The 26142-nt window shown below is 43.2% G+C and overlaps 1 protein-coding gene across 1 annotated transcript in view; it reads left to right on the plus strand.

Annotated features, from left to right (window-relative positions):
• Positions 1-590: 590 nt before the first annotated feature.
• LOC124621812 (B-box type zinc finger protein ncl-1-like) overlaps positions 591-26142 on the plus strand; it is a 151022-nt gene continuing 125470 nt past the window's right edge. The window contains exons 1-2 of the mRNA XM_047147251.1: positions 591-756; positions 1213-1448. Coding sequence (XP_047003207.1) covers positions 1318-1448 — 131 coding nt within the window. The 5' untranslated portion in view covers positions 591-756; positions 1213-1317. The remainder of the gene's footprint in view (positions 757-1212; positions 1449-26142) is intronic.

Consider the following 26142-nt stretch of genomic DNA (forward strand, 5'->3'; position numbering starts at 1 on the left):
TAAAATATCCAGTCGACACTTTGAGCCTTAACTGGACTCTAGTTGCATTGCAAGAATGTTGTGTTGTCTTGTGTTAATTCGTCTACACGCGTAATTGCTAGGATGGAAAGCAGTACACGAACACGATTTTCATAAAAATAGAGTACATTTTGTTTTCGGGAAACATTGGCAGAAAGCCTTAACAATAGATAGTCTTCGGTTGACTCCATCTAGTTTTTGTCGCGAATTTCACATCTTTCGCTGTCCACGGTGCAGTTCCACAAGGCTCATGTCTATGTAATAGAGATTTCGAAATTACCTCATTCATGCAGACATTCTTGCGATGGTTGTTGATTTTTAAGCAATGCCAATGAATGTGCAATGGTCGTTGTTTTACAGTCTTCATTTTATTTCATTTCATGACTAGGAAAAATCATAAGAAAATTGTTGTCTGTTTATTTTTTATTTAAAAGATTGATACGCTCTTGTTTCCAACGATCTGCAATACAACTGGATTACCTAATGAACAAGACTGCTACCAGCAAGATCGGAACTGCCAACACAATTACATAATTTTTAGCATCGTTGTGGAGGTTATAAAGTTACTAAAACTTCCGTGCAGTAAATTCCTTCATTAAGTTTTCTAATATCATATATGCTGATTAAGTAGCCTGTATTGTGGTGCGCAGATGTCAAAATTTGCTTATCAATAGTCTGTTTAATGAGTGGGATACTCAGTTGCCGCATGATACGTTCGCGCCATTTGCCATGGCTGTGGTAAGTTCTTTCCGAGATAGTACACTACATTTGTGATGATTTTCCATTGTTAACAACAACCTGTTTAATTTTAAAATTTTATGGAGAGTTGCGTCTTTAGAATGCGAATATAAGAATATGGCAATTACAGGCCAAACTCTTACGGTTTTGTGTTAAAGTGACGTCTGTGTTTGACCTCACAAACTCTGCCATTTGTAGCACCAGTCCGGTGCTGTTATGAGCTAAAAATGTTCGCGTAGTAAATAATTTGATGTTCAGTATTGTTAAAGTCTCTCTTGTTTCGTGGGTGATTCAAAGGCATTTGAATTTTTTAATAAAGGAAAAAAGTTATAGTGCAGTTACATTATACGACACCTTCCAAGGACACCTAATGTCAATTTTTGTTGGTCTGAAATACGCAACTAAATGTACCGTTTAAAAAAGGATTCTGAAAGTTGTATTATTCTTGATCTGCAGGTCTGCTTGACGCCACTCACAACTTCAGTTAAGGTGTGAATCGTTGCCAGGGAACTGCAGTAAATTCTCGCAGACTCGATTTATTGTTTGCGTGAAGGAAAGAACATGGATATGGTGGAAACAACCGAAGAAAACGACTTGGATCTTTTCGGCGAAGGCTTTAGCGGAAGTCGATCGAGCCCTTTAGAAGAATCTAGTCCGTCTGAAAACCGGGATCAAGTATGCAGTATTTGCAGGTTAGTGAATATTTGTTTGAGTTTTATTTAGATATATCTATATATTTAGTTTCGTATATGGCACCATGTAAGACGCACTGTTGCAATTGCTCTGTTGACTAGCCGTTACGAACTTATATGCGGTTGTATCAAAGTGAAACTTATTTACATTTTGCATATTTTAATAATTTCTAAGGTTTTAGCAAATGATGTAAGTCAGTGATGAGCCGTATGTAATGGGGACGATTAACTATCATGACTCCTCATGTAATTCATAGATGATGCCAGAACCTTTGAATGGTGAATTTCGTTTTTCTTCCTGCTGGAACTACAAAGACACTGTGTTATATCAGTGGATGTTTGTCAACAAACATTTCATGTACTAAGCATTTAAAATTTAAGTGTGGTGACATTCTTACTCACTTTACTATAGATCCACTTGAAAATAAAAGGAATAATTTATGTGTTATTTTTTGTGCATAAATATTAGGCTGTACATATATATATATATATGGCTCTGTGGGAGAGTTGAGATTCAATTACAAATACGAAGGTCTGTCGTTCAGTCCTCAGTTCTGAGATGGTTTCTGTCATTTATCACTTCTTTCACCTCTGTCGATTATTAGTTAACCCAAAACATTCCAAGTTATGCAGAGTGTAGGAATCCATATTGAACTGTTGATTCTCATGTAATTAATTGTGAAAGTGGTAATTTTGTAAGTGTATATGTGTGTTTTGCTGTAACGTAGTAGGCACTATAACATTCACACATTCATCTTGCTTTTGCAGTTTCTGAAGAACTGCATGTAAATGGAAATGTGGAACAAATTAAATATGTAATAATTGACTGCTACACAATACATATATAAACATTACACATAGGCTGTGAATAATTTAATAAAGCAAAGAACACCTCATTAAATTGTTCCTTGGATTGTAGAAGCTAGTTTTGAACACAGCCACAGATAATTGCATACTTTTCACAATAATAAACTTTTCAGCAATGGAGTCACAATAGAATTATATCAGTTTTCACATTCGCATGTCCAGGTTACCTGGTGTAGAATGCATAATGGATGAATTAATATGTAAATTTGCAACTTCTGTAGCTTGTGTGGGGTCGACAGAAGCGTCCGATCCCACACGTTGGCTTTGACCCGTGACGTAAGGGTGTTGTCGTGTGTGATGTCATGATGGCGCGGAATTTGGTTTGTGAGTGTGGCATGTTTGTAGATGTCGTCGTGTTGTGATTTGTTGTGCTCTCTGGTGGTATGTTCAGGGTTTTCGTTTGTGTGGTGTAATGGGCTCAGTTTGCTTTTGCTCATTATCCAGAATTGTTAGTGTCGGCTGTGTTTGTAGTGGAATTTGTTTCAGTGAGTTAACGATTTTGTGTGAAGGTTAGTTTAGCGTTGTTTGCTGTATGTCGTGTGGTAATTTTAGTAAAATTAATCGGTTGTTGTTTTTGTTCAGGAATGGATATGACGGATAAAATTAAGTGCGCAGGTCAAGGGAAGTGTTCGATCCCAATGTGTGGCTGTGTATGTTGGTATTGGTATTGGGAGATGTTTCTGAGCTATATAGGCCAAGGGAAGTGTTTGATCCTAATTCATGGGATCGGGAGCTGCTGTTGAGCTATATAGGTCAAGGGAAGTGTCTGATTCCAGATGATCTCTCTCTCTCTCTCTCTCTCTCTCTCTCTCTCTCTCTCTCTCTCTCTCTCTCTCTCTCTCTTTTTTTTTTTATGGGGGAGGGTGTCCAAATTTGTTTATATTTAGTTTGACCCCACCCTAAAACACCCCATTTCCCGCGCTTGTCCCGTTAGTGTCATTAGGCTTTTTGTGAAAAGTGTGTGTGTGTGGGTGTGTGTGTGTTTTTTTAATGTATTTTCGTCCTCATAATGTATATGTAACGACTTTATATGCGACATATTGGAATCGTGGTTTATGGTCGTTTCCGCCATATTTGTGACATCATGGGTCAAAGCAGATGGGCAGGATCGGACGCTTCTGTATTTCCCTTGTGTGTGACAGTGCACGAAGTGTGTGGCATGCTTTCATGTTGTAACAACACATTCTGCTTGTCATTGTGGATCCTACTTAAAATACTTTTCAAAGACATACTGTACGCTTGTAATGAGCTGAGTTTATTGTTGTCTCTTGTCTTAGGTAATCAACATGGATGCCAACAAGTCTGTACGTGAACAATACGTGTAATAACTTTTCCAACGTGTAGCATTCTTTACGTCATAATGAAGCATTATTCTTATATCATTTGGAAATCATTAGTTTTGACACCATGTATTATCGTATCAATTGTTTTGAAATTTGTGGGCTTTTCCAAGTTAATTCTAGATAGTATGAACTGTGACAAGGTGGAAGAGCACTTAATAATTGCCACGAACAGAACGTACCGTTATTCATTTTCATTTAATACCACTATGAGCAAGCCAGCAGCTGCTATTCTAATAGCATGCGGTATTTCGTTACTGTCAGTTGCTCAAGTTTATGTACTACATTAGGCAGTCCTCCTCCTAGTTTTCTTCTTCCAGATGTGTTAAATGTCTTCTGCTTTCATAATCGTCCTTTTTTATATAGATAACTTATTTAGATCCATTGGTGATACGTTAATTTTGGCAATAACTCTTCTAGAGCTACGCTATTGATTTATTTATTTTGTACGTACTAGTTTCCAGGGTGAAAGTGTGTTGTCATGTGTTTGAACTCATCAAAGACAACAGGTTGTTGTCCTACATGCTACATACATGAATTGTATCATATTCACGAAGTCTCCTCAGTGGCCAAAATGTTATCCGATTCATGTTGTGCCAGGTAGTGCAATTTAAGCTTCGCAGACTTCACTGAACATGAATGCTTGCTAATTAAACTTTGGCCATGAAACCAGTAGTGACCAAAGCACTAAGTAAATAGTGCAGGTGCTGTGGAGTTCTCGTTTTAAAAAAATTCTTAAACTTTTTTCTCGATTAGTCTGTTCATGTTCCTTTACAGTTCTCTTTTATCTGTGATTAATTTTAAGATTGTCAGTGAATTTTATTTTTTGGGAAATATGGCTAACTTACCACAGTTTAGAATGATTTTCTATGATGGAAAAAGCCAAATTGAATGCAGGCTCACAAGTGCCACCCAAAGAAAAAATGTAATGGGGTTCCGCAGGACCTTGGTGCTGGATCTGGTCTGTATACCAACCATTCCACACATTGTGCCAACTGCTGGAGAGTGGCCACTCAATAACAAACATGGAAAAATAAATAAAAAAATCAGATTTATGTTGTGTGAACATTATGCCGAAAAGTGCACCTTTCTACCCATTCCCATTTCTAAAATATAAAAGATCAAAGTTGTAAAGATCGTTTTGGAACACACCTTATGTGTATAGGAGAGTGCATAAGCATGTTTGCCACTGCAATTTTAACGGACTAAAATGAAGAAACACTCTACGGTTTTGTCTTCCTTTAGTGAATTATAACTAAGGTTTATTAAGTCTATTTCCAGTCAATCAAATTTCCATACACACGTAGAAAGGTGCGGGTTTACCCTGGACAGTTGTATAAAAATCCCTTCGGCATGCCGCTGGACATCTTGAAAGTTAGGACCAATCCAGGGAAATCTGGATGTATTGTATCGCTGATAGGGGATGTAAAGATGAGTGCATTGGATCCCGTAATGATATGTGAAAAAGAAAGGAGTCTTGTCTCATTTTAGAGACAGTTTGCATTTTGTTATAGGCAATGGGCAGTGATGTCCACAAATGCAAAATTATTTGGAATATTTAGCCAATTATTTGTGTGGAAAGTAAATATTTTGTATAGAAAATTACGTCAGCAGCTACATACATGCCCTTGATGTTTTCAGTTTTACGCATAGTGTCATAACTATTAAAAATTCACGAGCTCAAATTTTCAGGACTGTCTGTATGACATAAGAAATCTGTATGGGGCTAGGAGAGATTATTTAATATTATTTAGTCCATTTTGAAACTGCTTAATATTAAAAAGTTGCTCTACTTAGTTATTTTCTGCCCTGTAGTCTCGTTTCTGTGAAATTTTTCAACTGATTTAAAACATTTTGGTGAGGTTACAACAGAGACATGTGGTAAACTCCAGGTTTATTTCGGTTTCTCTTAAACTGAGTCTACCAATGTATTGCTTCCTCATAGGTGTATCTTGTAAAAAGGACAGAGAATCAAGCTCACAGGGAAGCTTAGCAGCTATTGTTCTTAAACTGTAAAACATTTGTGACTGGAACAAGGAAACAGGGAATCAGCAGTGGTACACTAAGTACTTATTCTCCGCTACACAAAAACAGAAGAGACAACGAGTTAATATTGCACTGTCATCCAGTTCTGAGCGAAGTTTTAAGTCTTAAGTTACAGGAAAGTTAGTTTAAACCCTCTGTACCAGACCTGTTTCATGTACCCGTCCCTAGAAACCAGGCAATTTTGTCAGTGTTTAGAAAATCGTGGCATCGAATCTACTTTTTGGATTGTGGCAAATTTGGTACCATTTTGAAGCTGCACTTTTCGTCATTAATTCTGTGGAAAAGAAACTACTTTGGAATGCACAGCTTTAAGGTACAGTTATAGAAATCGCATAGGTGTTTTTAAGAATTTAGAAAAGTCATACGGATAAGAAAATGCAATTGTTGTTTCTTTTTAACTGATATTATGACACTACATAACATCTGTCAGTCTACAGTAATTGCATACAAATTTCACACAGAATCATATTGTTTTTTAGTGTGGGAAATTTTGAAGCAAGGTTCCAGGGAGACTGAAACACCACACTGTTCATTTTCATACCGTGCGTCTTTGTGTGAAGCTTTGCCATTCTCTTTCTTACTCCTGGCACTGCGCACGTGACACACACAAGCAGCATATTTCTTTGTAGCTGGAGGTATGTGCTGCAAAAAATATCGATTTGTTAGCCGACCTACAGTTTCTTCATTCCTTTGTATGATTTCAAGTGTATCATCTTCAACAAGCTGAGCTGCAAGCACTGTTATGAAGTGCGTTAGTTAGTTTCTTGTTGTGCACTGCATTGTAGAGCCAAAAAGCATTTGATACTCCCATCAGCAGCAGATGGAAATATAATTTTCGCCACCATTGCACTGTTCTGTGCTGGAATGGATTGTACTGCAGGTGCTGGTCTCTGATAGCCACTCCAAGTTTATTCAGATTGTAATCCAGTACCTGAAGTGGTTTCATTACTACAGACCCATTTTTCTTAGTATGCGTACCAGATGTGGCCTGATGCCTTGTAGACAATGCATACATGTCCCTCTTATCCTTCAACTTCATTGCTAATACATTATCGAAGAATTGTCAACAATGTGCTTACCAGCATGAACTTCAAAGTTTACAACATAGCCACTACTGGCTTCAGCAGCAGCATAAACCTTCAGTCCATACTTATGAGGCTTATTTTGCATGTAAACACGGAAGCTCACATGACCTCGAAATGGACATATGCCTTCATCAGTTGTCAGTTTTTCTGAGGGACGATATGCCTGGATACATATGCCTGGATACATCGCTCCTTCAAATTCTTGTAATAAGGTAAAACTTAAAATGGTTGAAATCCAACTTCACCTGGTTTTTCTGTTCAGAATTGTCAACAAGATGCAAGCACGACAGTATCTGAGTAAAATACAAATGACTCATAACTTGGGGACAGAAGTTACAACTAAGAACAGGATTAGTGCTTCAGTGGTCCACAATTTTTGGCTTTCTTGAAATACACATATGGAAACGCATATCCAAGAAACGCCTCATCTCACTTGTAGTCACTGGCTTCCAGGAACTCAAAACTGAATTAGGCTTGATGTTATTTCCTCTTCTTTTCTTCTGGATTGCCTGTGATGCATACAAATTTGTCTGTATCTTCAGTTCTTTTACGTCACTGTCAGTAAGGAACACTTTACTGCAATCCAGTACAGAATTTGAGTCATCAATATTCACTTGAATCTTCCTGGGTGTAGTGTTGACAGGCAGAGGTCGGTAGGTGTCAAATTCAGTCCAGTCAACATCTTAACTTTACACAACGAATTTAAAACATTACTAGGACCAACATCCTTTAATGGAACAACATTCATCTTTATCTCAATCTTCATTATAATATTATTCAGTAATTTTATAGGACTATTCCCTTACATTTTTACTAGAACAAGCCATTTAGCATTAACATTTGCAATTGTTCTGCCTATATGATTAAGATTTATATTATTTGGATGAATCCATCAGCTGGATTTGAAGTAACACTGTCAACATCACTTAAGTCTGCATCTGAAGACAAGCTGTTGCCGATCTCGCTCTCTAAAAGGAATATCACTTTATAAGTAACTACATATATCTCTTACAGAAGACGTGTTCAGCAGAAATGTGTGTACTGCACAATTACGAGCAGTCATACGTCATTGAAAATTCGGGAATACGTACCTTCAAACACTTCATTGTATTCAGAAGCACTCTCTACATTATCCAGAGTGCCGCTATTATTAATCAAATCCCCGCCCCCCCGAGACATGATTACAAATATGAAATAACACGACGACTTAAGGAAGACTGAGAGCGCAGAGATAAGTTTGAACATGAATTACAGTGCTGTACACAACGCTGCTGTGCCATCTATGGACACATTTTGTTACTAAACATCTGTAAAATGTGTAACATTGGCGAAACCTGTAGAAATAACGTTGCAGTGTTTTACATTAAATTAAATGTAGCGTCCCGTAAATTTTATGGGTCTGGTGATTTTTGTGCGATCCTAGGCCCGTAAATTTTATGGGTTTGGTACTTAGTGTGTTAAAATCAATTGCAAAATTTGTAGCGGACAGACAGACCGAAACACAAAGTACTCTCCGCTTCACACCAGACTTGAAAGGAAGTTAATAATGCAGTATCATCCAATTCTTACACCAAGTACCTACTCTTCACCACACACCAGAAAAGAAATTGTATTGTCATCCACTTATGGGTTAATTTGAAAATTTTAAGGCTTTAGTTTATAGGGAAGCTAGTTTAAAATCAATAGCAGAAGTTGTACCGAACAGACTGAAAGACACAGTACCCTCTTCCACATACCAGACTCGAAAGTGAGTTAAATTACGGTGTCGTCCAGTTCTGAGCTGTGTTGAAAGTTTAAAGCCTCTAGCTTATTGAGAAGTTGGTTTAAAATAAGTTACAAAATTTGTACAAAAAAAGGAGACAAGAAAAAAACTTAATAAAAATGTGCTGAGAAGTGGTTGTTCATTTATATGTACACAAATATTCAGTGCAGCACCAGATATTGAACTTCTAAAACCAACAAAAAATTGTTATTTAATGCCACAAGATCTAAAATTAGTATTTTTGTAAGTAAATACATGCCTTTTGAATATATTTTAATTTTGGAAATATACTTTTCATCCACATCCCTTTGAAATAAGATACTGTGTCTCAAAAAAAGTTGCCAACCCAAGTCAAGGTCCATGTATAACCAAAAAGGCAGAAATATGTGTAAGTAAAGTCACTCAAACATGTGAGTGAGTACATTCATATAACGGCCACAATGGATGTAGACTTGTTTCAGTAGGTTGTCTCGCAGTTAGTGAAACCACTGAAACCCAGTGAGTGAGTGAGAACAGTCATATAATTGCCACAGCCGACGGAGACTTGTTTCAGTTGGTTGTCTCACAACATGAGTGAGTGAAAACATTGGTATAACAGCAACAAATGACAGAGACTTGTTTCAGTAAGTTGTCTCACACTGAGTAAAAGCACGCGAACACCGTGAGTGAGAGAAAACATTCATATAGCTGACATCGCTGCAGAGACTAATTTCATTTGGTTGTTTCATTCAACTAAAAAAAATTGTGATTTGGCAGATTCCAGCAGTGACTCATTGAAGATACATGATACTATGTTTATTTGGTTTGTGAAGTGCAAAATTTTACGCTTTTGAACATTTAAAACAAGTTTTCAATCTTCACACCACTTTGAAATCTTATCAAGATCTGACTGAATATTTATGTAGGTTCTTATAGACAGTACTTCATTATGGATAACTGTATCATCTGGAGAAAGTCAGAGGTTACTGGTAATGTTGTGTACCAGGTCATTAATATACGACATGAACAGCAAGAGCCCCAACACACTTTCCTGTGCCACACCAGAAGTTACTTCTACATCTGACGATGACTCTCCAACCAAGATGACATGTTTCGAAGTGTTGGCCATCACTGGCCACTGCTTTCTCCCATCTTTTGGGCAGCATACGAATCTCGCGGCGGATGAACTGGGCGTCTTTCGAGAAGATCCATGCATCAATCCAATTTTACAATTGTTCATATGACAGGAAGTGCTGGGCAGCCAGGTTGTGTGCCATTGAACTAAAAAGTTGTTAGCCAAAGGGAACAATGTCTGGAGAATACAGCGGGTGGGGTAGGACTTCCCATTTCAACATTTCCATGTATGTTTTGGTGGGTTTTGTGACATGAGGTCGAGCACTGTCATGCTGTAAAGTCACCTTTTCATGTATATCATTGTACTGTGGCCATTTGTCTTTCACTGCTCGGCTCAAACACATCAATTACTTTCAGTAACTATCTGTGATTGTTCTTGTCAGTTGCAGTAGCGTCGAAAGCTTTCTCTCTTTCACAACCGTGCCAGTCTTCAGTGTCAAAATCACCATATCAAAGCAGAAAATTAAAACCTCCTGCAGATGACAAGAATTGGGCTCGTAAGTTGACATATTTAGCCAAGAATAACTTTAAGATGCAATAAAAAATCGACTAATATTCTGATGGCGGTATGTTCTCAAGTGCCTAAGCTTACTGTATGACACTTCCGACCTACGTCTTGCACCACTACTTTCCACTAATGCTGCCTACTGCAGAACGGCAGAAGCAAAGTTGTAGAACTAATATGTGCTCATACTTTTGAAACAAGCATAGGTGCGGTACTGAGTCAACTGCTTTTCAGAAATAGACACACACTGCATCTACCTGCCTGCCTTAATCCAAAGCTTTCAATATGTCATGTGAGAAAAGTGTGAATTCAGTTTCTTGTGACTGATGTTTTCGAAACCCATGCTTTTTGGCATGGAAGAGGTTATTCTGTTAAAGATAGTCCAGAATATGTTGTGAGATTCTACAACAAATTGATGTCAAGCATATTGGACAGTAGTTTGGTGGATCAAAACTACTATCCTTTCTGTGATGGTGATTCAGATGTGCAGGAGAACTACGGATGTGTGCAACGTTACTGGCCAGCAGCTGTGCACACTTAACCTGCAATGGAGGGACTCTGTCCTCCACAAGGACACTGGTTACCGGACTCATCCTAAAAGCTTCTGTCACTAGGCGAATGCCACAGTGGTGCAGTGGGTCGAGTAAACACAACGCTGAGGGCACCGCCAAACCATAAACCAGACTCCATAGTCAAGATGGGATTGAACAAGGGCTGAGTAGAGCTGCAGCAGTGTAGAGCGATCTGCACCCCAGCTGGTGTTGCTCAGGCAGCAGAGGGCATTGAGGTGCTGCCAGCACTTCTGCTTAAGCTGCCGAAGGTGAGGAATCCAAGTCAATTGGGCGTCGAAAACCAGTCCTAAGAATCGATATGTCTCCACTACAGTGAGTGGATCATCATTAAGGTAAAGTTCTGCTTCTGGATAAACGGTACGACTCTGACAGAAGTGCATCACACAAGACTTTGTGGCCGAAAACTGGAAAATGTGGGCTAGAGCTCATGACTGCACCTTGTGGATGGCTCCCTGTAGGTGCCGCTCAGCAACACCAGTACTGGTGGAGCAGTACGAAATGCAGAAGTCGTCTGCATACAGAGAAGGTGAGATGGACGGCCCTACAGCTGCTGCTAGACCATTAATGGCCACTAAAAATAGAGAGACACTCAATACAGAGCCCTGCGGGATCCCATTCTCCTGGATATGGGGGGGGGGGGGGGGACAATGGGAGGCACAAACTTGGACACGGAAAGTACGAAGCGACATGAAATTATGGATAAAAATCGGGAGTGGGCCTCTGAGACCCCACTTGTATAATGTGGCAAGGTGGTTCATCTCCCGCATCGGCGTCCTGGGTCAGGGCTTCCTATTGTGGTTCGTGTTCGATCCCTCCTTTACGAACTGGAGTCCTTGCCTTTACCATGTATACTTGAGGTCCATTCATATTCACCTCCATGGTGTACGCCTAGGTCACGGCTTCACTGGACCTTTCACATGGCCCTAAGGACTCAGTTAACCCTGCGGCTCTCCGCTGCCACTTCCTCTCAATTCTTGACATGTACCGAGGCCACAAAATGGTTTACACTGATGGCTTGATTGCTGATGCTCACGTCGGCTTTGCATATGTCCATGGAAGACATATTGAACAGTGTTCCTTGCCCGATGGCTGCAGTGTTTTCACTGTCGAGCTGGTGGCTGTATCTTGTGCTCTTGAGCACATCCGTTCATGCCCTGGGGAGTCGTTTCTTCTGTGTGCTGACTCCTTGAGGAGCCTACAAGCTATCGACCACTGCTACCCTTGTCATCCTTTGGTAGCGACCGTCTAGGAGTCCATCTATGTCCTGGAACACTCCAGTCATTAAGTGGTGTTTGTCTGGACCCTAGGTCCATTGGAATCCTAGGCAACGAACTTGCTGAAGGGTGGCCAAACACGCTACATAGAAACTGCTTATGGAGATTGGCTTCTCTGCAAACTGACCCGCGTTCAGTTACTACGCCGCACGGTTTTTCGGCTTGGGGAGACGAAATGGCATAACCTCAGCACGCACAACAAACTGTGTTCCGTTAAGGAGACTACGAATGTGTATCAGTCCTCCATGTAGGCCTCTTGCAGGGACTCTGTGGTTCTCTGCCGGCTCCGCATTGGCCACACTTGGGTGACACACGGCTACCTCCCGCACCTTGATGACCCACCTCAGTGTCTGTGTGGCACCTGGCTGACAGCAGCCCATATCTTGGTGAGCTGTCCTCCTTTAGCTGCCCTGTGACGGGCTCTTCAGTTATTGGACTTGTTGCCATTAATTTTAGCTGACAACACCTCATTGGCTAATTTATGTTTTATATGTGATGGTGGGTTTTATCATTCGATATAAGTTTTACCGCATGTCGTTTGTCTCTTTGTGTCCTCCACTTCTAATGCTTTTTTGGCATTTCCTTTTTATTCTCGTGGCCGGCCAGCAGTGATCGTCTGCTCTCTTGTTTTTATCTCTTCAGTTTCTTGCTTCTCGTCGTTCTTCTGGTTCTTCTTTTCTCCTGTTATTGTGGTGTACATCTCCTTTCTTTTCTTCTTTCCCTTGTGTAATTATTTTACTGGGAACAAGGGGCCAATGACCTTGCATTTTGTCCCCCCCCCCCCCCCCCCCCCCCGCCCCCCCTTTTAAACCAACCAACTGTATTTTCCGAAAACTATTGGGAGGAGCCAGTTCGACAACCCAGGTGCAATGGATGGAAATATTTTAGGCTCTGTAGCTAGAAACAGGCATGACCTTATTGACAGTGACGCAGATTAATGGCTGAAATGTTACCATATAGACGATGGCTACCAAAGTTAATGAATGTGTCAAGTGTGCTAGGACAGTTTTTATGCTGGAAGTAGCAGATGAGCAATTGCTGGCATCCTACTTCACCAACGAATGGGTACTGTTTAATTCAAATATGATAAATGGACAGCAGTTACTGGCAGAGTTTGAACTGATTGTCAGTTGCACTCTGGAGAAGTATATACTGAGTAAGTGAATGATGATCAGAAAAGACCCAATGTTATTTAATAACAAAATTTGGAAAATGCTAAGGAAACTGGAATTTCTGCACCCTGTCCAAAAAAATATGCAGATCTGTTGACAGGTAAAATTTAACAGAAATTTGTGCATCTAGAACAAGATTGATATGTGAAGCAAACAACTTCTACTGACATATGTTAGTGAATGGTCTTGCCAAGAACCTGAGAAAATTCTAGCCCTATGTAAAATGCTGAGCAGGTTGAAGGCTTCTATTCAGTCACTTGTCATCAGTCTGGTGTGGCAGTAGAAGACATCAAAAGGAAAGCTAAAGCTTTGAATTTGTGTTTTAAAAAAATCATTCACACAGGAGGATCATGCAGGTACATTGAGGTGACATTAGTTAGTGATATACACATATACAGATGGTGGTAATATCGCTTACATAAGGTGTAAAAGGGCAGTGGATTGGCAGAGCAGTCATTTGTATGCTGGTGATTTATGTGAAAAGGTTTCCCCCGTGGTGGGAGTTAGCAGACTTTCAACTGGAATGGTACCGTATCCTACGGACTATAAGATGCTACAGACTATAAAACGCACTTCTAATTTTTAAGCAATTAAAAAAAATTTTTTTTGCTATTTTTATTAGTTTGCAAAGTCAGATTAAAAAAATTAGTTTATAAAACCAAAGTGGCCTTTAAAATCACTGAAAATCATCATCTGAACTTTCTTCTTCTTCCTCCTCCTCCACCTCCCCCCCCCCCCCACCCCCCACCCCCACCCCCACAATTTCTTCTTGCTCTTCTTTGATGGAGCTAGGTGGTGCAGTGGTTAGCACACTGGACTCGCATTTGGGCGGACAACGGTTCAAACCTGTATCCAGCCATCTTGATTTAGGTGTTCTGTGATTTCCCTAGATCGCTTCAGGCAAATGCTGGGATTGTTCCTTTAAAAGGGCATGGCTGATTTCCTTCCCCATTCTTCCCTAACCTGAGCTTCTGCTTTGTCTCTAACGACCTCGTTGTCGACGGGATGTTAAACACTGATCTGCTCTTGCTCTTCTTTGTCATTGTTGTCCTTTTCATATATAAGATGGTCTGCATTGCCATCGAGAGCGTTACATATGCCACACTTCTTGACAGATTTAACAATAATGTCTGGTTTTACTCTAGATCACGACTGTTTTATCCACTGACAGACTTGTTGGATTGTAGGTCGTTTTAAAGCTCCAGGACGCGCTGGAATCCCTGTCAGATTCTCTACTGAATTTGGGGCTGAGTTAGCCCCTCTTCTCGACTATAATCTATCGTAGATATGTTGAACAAAAAACCATGCCCAGTTTTTGGAAAAAGGCGCAGATCACACCCTTCCACAAGAAGGGTAGTGGGAGTGATCCACAAAACTACCACCCAACGTCCTTGACATCGTTTTGTTTTAAAATCTTGCTACATATTCCGAGTTCAAATGTAATGAGGTATTTTGAAGGGGGATGACTGGTGTCAGCTGCATCAGGACATTGAGCGGAATCAGCGACTATGAGCGAAAAAGGGGACCAGACCGCGATTTGAAATTGGGATTTCCTGCTTACTAGGCAGGTGCGATAACTACTGCACCATCCGGGACACAGCTTTATCGCGACTGCACAGACCATTTGGTGCACCTTATGGTTGATCCACACTCCCACCAAACGCCACCTACCTGCAGTCCTTGTCCATTATATTCCTGTTCACTATTAAGTACTAGATTTCAGGTATTACCTCTCGTCATAGCCAATGCAATGGCTGACGGCCTTCATGTAATGACAAAGAGCAATGGCCTTTGTATAGAGTTGTCAGAGCTAACAGACAAGCAGCATTGTGTGAAATCAATCTACGATGTACGACGAATGTATCCGTTAGGACAGTGTGGCTAAATCTGGCTTTAGTAGGCTATGGTAGCAGATGACCAATGTGAATACCTTTGCTAACAGCATGCCTGCAATGCCTCTCCTGGACTTGTGACCATGTCAGTTGGACCCTAGATGACTGGACATGTAGTGATACCCCCAAGTTGTCAACAAGGCACTGTGCAAGTGGGCTGTGGCTCCATAATGGTGTAAGTCCTCTGGTCCAACTGAACCAATCATTGACTGGAAATGGTTATGTTCGACTGTTTGGACCCCGCAGGGGCTCAGCATTCATTTGCTGAGTATGGGCTTGGCGACCTCGAGGTCCTGAGCTGGGGACTGGCAAGCGCCGCCAGTCTCCTGTCACCGTAACCCCCGGACATGCTTCGGCGACCACCGCATGGCGCGGCGGTGGAATGTTGTGTGCTGCGGGGAATGATAATCTTGGCTTGACCGCCTGGATTGCGAGGAAGGTAAACCTCTATAAAAGCCCCTCAATCTTACGGTGTGCTGCGCGCCTATAAGATGCATGGCTGTTGGGGTGGAACAGTTGCAGGCGGGCAACCTCTGGGGCACCTGCCGCACCCCAGTTGTATAAGGCTTACTCAGGCACGCGGGGCTCTCTCTGAGCGGACCTTTAGTTCCCTAGCTGCTCGTGGGACCACAATGGACCCTTCGACCTCTACATTTTCCCCTACCAGTGGATTGGGTGGGCCACTGGTAGGAAAACACACCCCATCGAAAAAGCGACTTCGTGCTGTGATTCCTCCAGCGCCTGGTGTAACTAGAGATTTATCAGACTGTCGTAACAGAGCACATGCTGATAACCAGAATGTATTTTTGATTGTCAAACGGAAGGAAGGTAGCTTTGAGAGGGTTTCTCCCTTTTACATCCACAAGGGTCTTGAGGGAATTGCAGGAACACTGAAATCTGTGAAGCGACTGCGCAATGGGACTCTGTTAGTTGAAACTTCTAGTTCCCGTCAAGTCACTTCTCTTCGGAAAGCAACCTTTCTTGGAGAGTACGCTATCAAGACCGAGCTCCAGTCCACTTTGAACTATAGTAAGGGTGTTGTGATATGTAGGGACTTGGTGGATATCCCCAAGCACGAGTTGAAATCTGAGTGGGCTGACGAAGGTATTGTCGACGTGCAGCATATTATGAAATGAGTCGATGGGGACCTAGTCAAATCCGACTCATTTATTCTCACGTTCAATTGTCCGAGACTCCCAGAGCATGTTAAAGCGGGTTTCTTGCGTTTGCCAGTACGGCCATATTTCCCCAACCCAATGCACTGTTTTAAATGTCAGTGCTTTGGGCATACTACGTTGGGGTGCAATGGGATAGCCACTTGTGGTAAATGTGGTCAGCCTGCCCATGAAGGAGCCGATTGTTCATCGCCTGTGAAGTGCGTGAATTGCTCTGGGAGTCACCCTGTCTGGAGCCGGGTCTGCCCCATCTATCTCGAGGAACGGAAGATACAGGAGATCAAAACATCTAAGCGCATCCCCTATGGTGAGGCCAAGAAGCTCTTTAAGGCCATGCAGCCTCCTGTGTTTACAATATCTTTCGCTTCCGCTCTGCAGAAACCGATACAGTTGGCCACTGTTGCTACACATACGGAGGTTGCTAGTGTCAGCACTAATACCTGCGTTTGCCAGTGCACTTGTGCTGCTGCGGTTGTTTTGCAACGTCGGACAAGGCCGTGGTTGCTAACATTGGGGTACTTCCTGCCCCTCCCCATATGGCGCCTTCTGCCCAGGCGAGTAAAGCTCCAACTGTTGACGAGGTTCTGCATTCTAAGCCCCCCAAGACGAAGACGCTGGAGGTGAAGGTTTTGCCACCTGAGGAGACTAGTCAGGGTCAGTCCGATGACGATGCAATCATACTGTCTGACATCTCCCTTGGGTCGCCATCGGAGCTGATGGACATTGATGTCGACCGGGGGCGATATTCTCGCCCCAGGAATAAATCTCCGGCCAGTACAGGCTCTCCTCCAAAGCATAGAGGCAGGGTGAAAATTCAGCCACCCTGATCACTGGCTCCCATATTACAGTGGAACCTGAATGTGTTCAGGACGCATGTGACCGAATTAAAACTCCTTGTACGAGAGCACCCCTTGTGCTTATGTCTCCAGGAGACACATTTTCGGTCCACTGGTGCTCCTTCTTTACGGGGCTATACTGTGTATCGAAAAGACTATCTGATGGGGGAAAGTGCAATGGGTGGTGTTGCGGTTTTTGTCCATGACATGCACAACTCATCTGAGCTTCCCGCTCGTTACGGACTTGCAAGCAGTTGCAGTTGACCTTCTTGTGGGGCGGAGGCTCACAATCTGCTCCGTTTACTTACCGCCTCAGGATGCAATAGACTCTGAGGCTCTAACAGACCTTATTAGCCAACTGCCCCGCCCATTTCTCCTTCTGGGGGACTTCAATGCTCATAATGTCTTATGGGGCTCTACGACTACTTGCCCCAGGGGTCGCATTCTGGAAAGCCTCATGGCGTCTGAAAACTGTGCATCCTCAACTCTGGTGCTCCCACTCATTTCTGTACTGCTTCTGGGTCGTCGTCAGCTATTGACCTTTCCTTTTGCTCTCCAGCACTCGCGGATTCTGCTCTGTGGGAGGTTGCCGCTGACCTCCATTCTAGTGACCACTTCCCCATTTGGATTCGCCTCCTGGATGAGGCTGTGGCATTACCAGTGCCGCCCAGGTGGCACCTCTGCAGAGCTGACTGGACACTTTTCAGCCATTTAGCTGTTTTGGAACACCGTGCCAGCGTCCACGAATGGGTCGACCATGTTACAGCCGTGATCTCCCATGCTGCTGAATTGTCGATCCCATGGTCCTCAAGTCATCCCAAGAGGCGTCCAGTCCCTTGGTGGACCACTGAGTGCCGCTCAGCCATCCGAGCCCGCCGTGCAGCTCTGCGCCGCTTCAAGTGCTGTCCCTCAGCTGACAATCTTACGGCCTTTCGGGTGGCAAGGGCCAAGGCGCGGCGAGTGATTAAAGAGAGCAAACGACGGTCATGGCAATCGTTCTTGAACTCCATCTCCCGCTCCACTAGTTCTACGAAAGTATGGGAAGCCATCAGGAGGATTTCTGGGAAATGCAGCCAACTACCTGTCACAGCATTGCTGCATCAGGGATGTCTCCTCATGGCGCCAAGAGACATTGCCCAGACACTGGCCATGCATTTTGCGGAATCTACTGCCACTATTAACTGTGATCCAGATTTCTGCCGCTACCGCACTGCCATCGAGAGGGATCACTTGGACTTCCGGTCTCCAAATTCTGAACCCTACAACTGCCCTTTCACAATGTGCTGTCTGTGGCTCATGATACTGCGCCAGGTGATGATCAAATCCTGTACAGCACGCTGCAGCACTTGTTGCTGCCATCCAAGGAAGTTCTCCTGAATTGTTCTAATATGATATGGTCATCCGGCACGTTCCCTGACTCGTGGAGGGAGGCGATTTTGATTCCCCTCCTCAAACCAGGAAAGGACCGAATTCATCCCAGTAGTTATCGGAGTATTGCTTTGACGAGCTGTGTCGGGAAGACATTGGAACGCATGGTCAACCGTCGCCTGGTTTGACTGCTCGAGATCAGGCAGCTCCTTAGCCACTCTCAGTATGGCTTTCGGAGATGTCGTTCAACTATAGACAACTTGACCCTGCTTGAGGCGGCCATCCAGCAGGCTTTCCTACTTAACCAGCATTGTCTAGGTGTATTCTTTGACATTACTTGGCGCCGCCTTATCCTCAATCAACTCCCATCAGTGGGGCTTTCGTGGCCATCTCCCCATCTTCATTCGGTCCTTTCTTTCCCGCCGCCTCTTTCGATATCGGGTTGGTAATGTGCTATCTGATTTGTACGTGCAGGAGAATGGTGTTCCTCAGGGAAGCGTTTTAAGTGTCACCCTCTTTGCCGTCGCCATTCCAACAGTATCACGTCCACTATCAGGAGTCTGGCCCAGTGCTCCTTGTTTTTGGACGATTTTGCTGTTTTCTGTTCTTTCTCCAGTCTTGTCACTGCTAGTCGGCAGCTGCAGCTTACGATAAAGTGATTTGACCCATGGACTGCGAAGACGGGTTTTACCTTTTCTGCAGACAAATGTGTGTGTGTTCATTTTAATCGTTCTCGACGTGCTTTTACCTCCCCTGAATTGCGTCTGAGGGACACCATTCTTCCTTTTAGACACACTGTGAGGTTCCTGGGCCTCACTTTTGATTCCAAGTTGTCGTGGTGGCCGCACCTTAAAGACTTCAAGGTGCGGGCCCTGAAAGCACTGAATATTTTGAAGTGTCTGAGCCATCGGTCCTGGGGAGCAGATCGGGCGTGTCTGCTGCAGTTTTATAGGGCTTTCGTCCGGTCGCGTCTTGACTATGGATGCACTGCGTATGGGTCAGTGAGGCCTTCATATCTGAAGATTCTTGACACAGTACACCATGAGGGTATCAGGCTGGCCACAGGTGCATTCCGTACCAGTTCCATCCCCAGCCTGTGTGCTGAGGCATGGGAACCGCCACTCGCCATCTGGCGGAAACTCCTCATGGTGCGACGGGTGTGTCAATTCCTTGCCTGTCCTACCTCCCCTGCGTACCCTACCCTATGGAACGTCTCTTTTCCAGTCGTCCCAGGGCAACGAGACCATTTGGGATTCGTGCCAAGCATTTGCTTGAGTCCCGTGGTGTGGAGCGTGTGGCACCCCAACTCCAGGGTTTTACCCGCCTGCCTCCCTGGTTGCTCCAGAGGCCCAGCGTCCTTTTAGACTTGTCAGAGTACCGGAGGAGCTGCACTCCTGCGTTTGTTTTTACCTCCTTATTTTCCGATATTTTAAACCAGCATCCCGACCATGTACCAGTATTTACGGATGGCTCTAAACAGGGGGACTCTGTTGGTTGTGCTGTTGTTTTCCCTGATCGAGTCGTCAAGTTACGGCTTCGTGCGGCGTTTACCATCTTTGATGCCGAATTGTTTGCGATCTTGCGGGCATTGGAGCAGATGAGATGCGTTCCCAATCTTAAGTTTCTCATCTGTTCTGACTCCCTGAGTGCCCTTCAGACCATTCAACACTTGTACCCAGCGGATACGGTCGCTGGGTGCCGGGGCACGTGGGTATTAGGGGAAATGAACTGGCGGATGTGGCTGCCAAAGATGCATGTTCCTTCCCTCACGTTGTTGAATGTGCCGTCCCCCTTCATGCTGTTACCTCCCTTTTGCGTTTTCGTGTTATGTGTCAATGGGAAGAGGAGTGGTTGGCAGTCGGTGAAAATAAGCTGCGTCTGGTCAAGACCACTACGCGGCCATGGCGTACGTCCTACCAGTCATGCAGGCGGGATGAGGTTCTCCTCACTCGCCTCCGCATCGGGCACAGTCCCTTAACGCATGGTTTTTTACTCCGGCGAGAGGATCCCCCAATCTGCAGTGCTTGTGGCGTCCAGATTACTGTCCGCCACATTTTACTTGACTCCTTTATTCTCTGACCAGAGGGCGGTGGTTTCCTTGCCACCGGATTTGCCCTCTATTTTGCAAGACGACGCAACGACTGTGGTTAAGGTCTTAACGGTTTTGTGTCTTGTATTTGTTGCCTCGGATTTTAGGGACAGGATTTTAATGTGCTCACCCAGATTTTAGGTAAGAGGTCCGCCAGTCACACTCGACTGTTTGGAGACCATCTGCAGCCAAACAATATTTTTTTTTTAATATATATATATATATATATATATATATATATATATATATATATATATATATATATATATATATTTTTATATAAAGAACATTCTTATGTACAATTTGAGCCAATGATTTGGCCATCCAGGTCTCCTGACAATTATTGATGGCTGTGGAGATAGTATGGCTCAGTATTTCTGCATGGGACTTCCAGTGACTTGTTGAGTCCATGCCATGTAGAGTTGATGCACGACGCCACGGAGGAGGAAGTCTGACACAATGTTAGGAGGTATTCCAAGATTTTTGTCATCTCATTGTATACCATTGTTTGACCATTGCATGTACTCAAATTCACTTTTGAGGGGTACTGCTGAATACTGTTCGTATTGGCCTCTTACTTAGCTTGCATTTATCACAAATGTCTTGTCCAGCGCAAAGTCCCAAGTGACTGGAAAAACTTCAGATGAGTACTTAAAAGAAGGGTAAAAGAACAGATCCAGAAAAGAATTCTACAGCAAACCTGTTTTTAGGGGCCAAGATCCTTAATGTTGGTTTGCTACAGAATTCTTGAGCATGTTCTTAGTTAGAATATAGTAAAGTTCTTGACACAGAAAATCTTCTGTCCAAACATGAATTTAGAAAGCATTGCTCTTGTGAAACTCAGTTTGCCCGTTTCTGAAGTGATACCCTATGAAATATGGATGTATGGCAGCTCCCACATTTATAGATTTCTGGAAAGCATTGGACACAGCACCCCACTGCAAACAGTAGATAAATGTGTGAGAATACAGAATAGGTTCTCAGATATGTGAGTGGATTGAATATTACTTAAGTATTTGAAACCAGTGTGTTGTCCTTGATGGGAAGCACTGAGTGGGGTAGTGCAGATTGGCACACTGGAACTCGCGTTTGGCAGGATGGTGGTTTAAACCCACGTCAGGCCATCCAGATTTAGATTTTCCATCATTTTCCTGAATCACTTAAGGCAAATGCCGGGAGGGTTCTTTTGAAAGAGTTCTGCTGCTCACTTTCCTTCTCCATCCTCCCGTAATCCGAGGTTGTGCTGCATCCCTAATGACCTCATTGTTGATGGGATGCTAAACACTAATCTCCTCCTCTTTCGATGTCAAACTCTCATCAGAGACATGGGTATTGTAATGTGTACCCTAGGGAAGTGTGATAGGTCTTATTCTCTGTGCACATAAATTATCTGACTCGCAGGCTGAGCAGTAATCTGTGACTGTTTGCAGATGATGCCATTGTGTACAGGAAAGTGTCGTCTTTTGAGTCACTGCAGGATGATACAGTACAGATGTAAGATAGTACATATGAATAGGAAAGACAATTCTGTAATGTTCAAATACAGTATTAATGCTTGGCACAGTCATGTCAATTAAATGTGTAGATGTAAAGTTGCAAAGTGCAACTTCAGATTCTTGGGAAAGTTGTGGGAAAGGTAGCTCAACAAATATTGAATCAGTAACTAGGTCTTCTGTCTAATTTTCAGTTCAGATTGTGGGAGGTACTGTCCACAAGAAAAACTGATAGCCTTTCTATTTCTCCAGTTATTTAGTGCTAGTCTGCCCACATTGTAGTATCCTTCATACGTGGAAGAATGGAGGGCCTAAAGTCTCACTGTTCCTGCATTTAGATGACTTTCATATTTACTGCAGTTTTGAACCACAGGTGCTGAGTGTGCCGTATGGAAAAACAGTTGTTGGCTCACATCAGTTGTTTCCAGTTTTCCACTGTTCCACTGCCAAAACACGTTACGCACTTCTGCCATCAGAAAAGTATTGATATGCACTACTGAATGTGGTAGAGTAACCTCACTTTTTGGTACTTCAATTTGATGCCCAGTTGGCACAGGTGCCAATAGGAACTTGACACACTGTGCTCAAACTTCCTGTGTTGTGTGTGTCTGGGGGACACCATTCTTCCTTTTAAAGACACTGTGAGGTTCCTGAGCCTCACTTTTGATTCCAAGTTGTCGTGGTTGCCTCACCTTAAAGACCTCAAGGTGCGGGCCCTGCAGGCACTGAATATTTTGAAGTGTCTGAGCCATCGGTCCTGGGGAGCAGATCGGGCGCGTCTGCTGCAATTTTATAGGGCTTTCGTCCGATCGCGTCTTGACTATGGTTGCACCGTGTATGGGTCAGCAAGGCCTTCATATCTGAAGATTCTTGGCGCAGTACACCATGAGGGTATCAGGCTGGCCACTGGTGCCTTCCGTACTAGTCCCATCCCCAGCCTGTGTGCTGAGGCAGGGGAACCGCCGCTCGCCATCCGGCGGAAACTCCTCATGGTGCGATGGGTGTGTCAATTCCTTGCCTGTCCTACCTCCCCTGCGTACCCTACCGTTGCCCGATCGCCTATGGAACGTCTCTTTTCCAGTCGTCCCAGGGCAACGAGACCATTTGGGATTCGTGCCAAGAATTTGCTTGCGTCTCTTGGTGTGGAGCGTGTGGCCCCCCAACGACTGGGTTTTACCCATCTCCCTCCCTGGTTGCTCCAGAGGCCCAGCGTGCTTTTAGACTTGTCGGAGTACCGGAGGAGCTGCACTCCTGCGTTTCTCTAAACAGGGGGACTCTGTTGGTTGTGCTGTTGTTTTCCCTGATCGAGTCGTCAAGTTACGGCTTCCTGCGGCGTTTACCATCTTTGATGCCGAATTGTTTGCGATCTTGCGGGCATTGGAGCAGATGAGATGCGTTCCCAGTCTTAAGTTTCTCATCTGTTCTGACTCCCTGAGTGCCCTTCAGACCATTCAACACTTGTACCTAGCGGATACGGTCGTCCAGAACATCCATGATGCCCTACTCCACCTGCAACGGCAGGGGAAGGTGGTTTCTTTCTGCTGGGTGCCGGGGCACGTGGGTATTAGGGGAAGCGAACTGGCGGATGTGGCTGCCAAAGATGCATGTTCCTTCCCTCACGTTGTTGAATGTGCTGTCCCCCTCCATGCTGTTACCTCCCTTTTGCGTTTTCGTGTTATGCGTCAATGGGAAGAGGAGTGGTTGGCAGTCGGTGAAAATAAGCTGTGTCTGGTCAAGGCCACCACGCGGCCATGGCGTACGTCCTACCAGTCATGCAGGCGGGATGAGGTTCTCCTCACTCGCCTCCGCATCGGGCACAGTCCCTTCACACATGGTTTTTTACTCCGGCGGGAAGATCCTCCAATCTGCAGTGCTTGTGGCGTCCAGATTACTGTCCGCCACATTTTACTTGACTCCTTTATTCTCTGACCAGAGGGCGGTGGTTTCTTTGCCACCGGATATGCCCTCTATTTTGCAAGACGACGCAACGTCTGTGGTTAAGGTTTTACGGTTTTGTGTCCTGTCCAATTTGTTGCCTCTGATTTTAGGGAGAGGGTTTTAATGTGCTGCTGGATGACTGGCTCACCCAGATTTTAGGTAAGAGGTCCGCCAGTCACGAATACCTCCTTGTTTCCCTTCGGTTTCTGTCCTCCTTCCTTGTGTTTCCTTTCCTTTTTTAGTGCATTCCTTCTTCTCTTGTTTTGCCCCTGTATGTGAGGATTTGGAACTGCATCAGGTCTGTGTCTTTTAGCTGCTCCCCTTGTTCGCTGTCCGTCTTAGTCCCTTCACTGCATGTGTTCCTGTTTTTATGCGTTTGGGCGCTGATGACCCCACTGTTTAGTGCCCGTAAACCTCAAACACACACACACACACACTTCCTGTGTTGTGGACCTCTTTGAGTGTCTTCGTCCTGACAAACCTCTCTTTCTACTTTTGGGTTATGGGAGCTTGACTGACGGATCAACAGCACCTTAGGTGTTAATGGGACTTGATCCAGTGCACCAGTATGGAATCTGACTTGCGACTGGTGCCTTTTGGATGAGCTTTGTGGTCAGTCTCCTAGCAGATGATGGCATTCCTCCTCTACATATCAGACGCAACATTGCTACTGAATTATGCAATATTTGTCTACAGTTGCCTGTACACTCAAGACTACTACACCCATATTCCTGATATGGGGATTCACGTCCTACGACGACTAACCTAAGTTCGGGGTTGCAGTTCATCTGGTCTCTCTTCACTATGACCTATGTCGTCTTAAGTTCTTGTTAAATCCTCATGCAGTCTCGTCACCCTGTTCCTCATACGTCATTGGAGGATCTGTCTGGATCTGGATCAATCTAAATGAAGTGGTCCAACAAAAATTAAGTTGGTCGCTTGTCCATTTTTAATAATTTTAATTTTTTATATGTGACTACTCTATAAGTTATTAGAACAGTGATGTGCGAAAAACGGAAGTGGAAATAAAGTGAAAGTTATAATTCTATAATTGAGAAGTTCAAAACAGTTTTAAAAAAAATTTTAAGTTTCACCTTTACTGAATGTGCGCGATGTTTCAGTTTAGAGATGTGAGCAAAAATATGAATATCTCTGCACTGGGTTAGGTTACAGCATTGCAGTTGACATGATAGTTTTGAAAAGTGTCCTCTAAAACATTGTCTATTACACAAAATACCCTAAATTAAAAAATAACCAGTCAAAATGACCTCCAAAGTTTGGTATCCAAATTTACAAAAATTCACTCTTTAGGCCCAAAAATAACAAGGAGTGATTTATGAGAGTCTACTTTTCCTATAGTTAGATAGTGTACACTACTAGCCTCATACAGAGCAAGAACACTTACAAATGTTTCCTTAATTTTTTAGGAATTTTTGGAATTAGAGAATTTTCATTTTTTGTAAAGTTTGGGGTTAGTTATCTCAGGTGGGACTGAATATGAAAATTTGATTTTTGCACGGTTTGTACACCTGTATGATAGCAACATTCTGTAAAAATTTCAACATTGATATCTGACTATGAACAAAGACATGAATTTTTGAAAATGAGGAGATAACTCACATTACTCTACAACTGATGTTATGGCTGTTGCCTATTAATGTGTGATATTGGTGGGATATAATCAATTATTATTGAAGTAAGGTACTGAATTATATAAAAACAGTGGGAAAAATCACTGAAATTAACATTTATATTATGTTGACATCCTTAAAATAAAAATTTTCAATTAACATCTTTTGAGATTCCTAAACCTGGTGGTGAATGTTAAGAACACTTATTTCTTCAGACAGCTTCTGTGATATAGAATAAGACCTCCCATTTGCTGTGGTAAGTACAAGCACTGGAAGTTTCCTTAAAACATTTTTCATTGGTATTCTTTACAGATGAATGGAAAAACTGGTAGAAGCTGACCTTGGGGAAGATCAGTTTGGATTCCGTAGAAATGTTGGAACACGTGAGGCAATACTGACCCTACGACTTATTTTAGAAGAAAGATTAAGGAAAGCAAACCTATGTTTCTAGCATTTGTAGACTTAGAGAAAGCTTTTGACAACGTTGACTGGAATACTCTCTTTCAAATTCTGAAGGTGGCAGGGGTAAAATACAG

This window comes from Schistocerca americana, chromosome 7, assembly GCF_021461395.2.
Source record: "Schistocerca americana isolate TAMUIC-IGC-003095 chromosome 7, iqSchAmer2.1, whole genome shotgun sequence".
Lineage (NCBI taxonomy): Eukaryota > Metazoa > Arthropoda > Insecta > Orthoptera > Acrididae > Schistocerca > Schistocerca americana.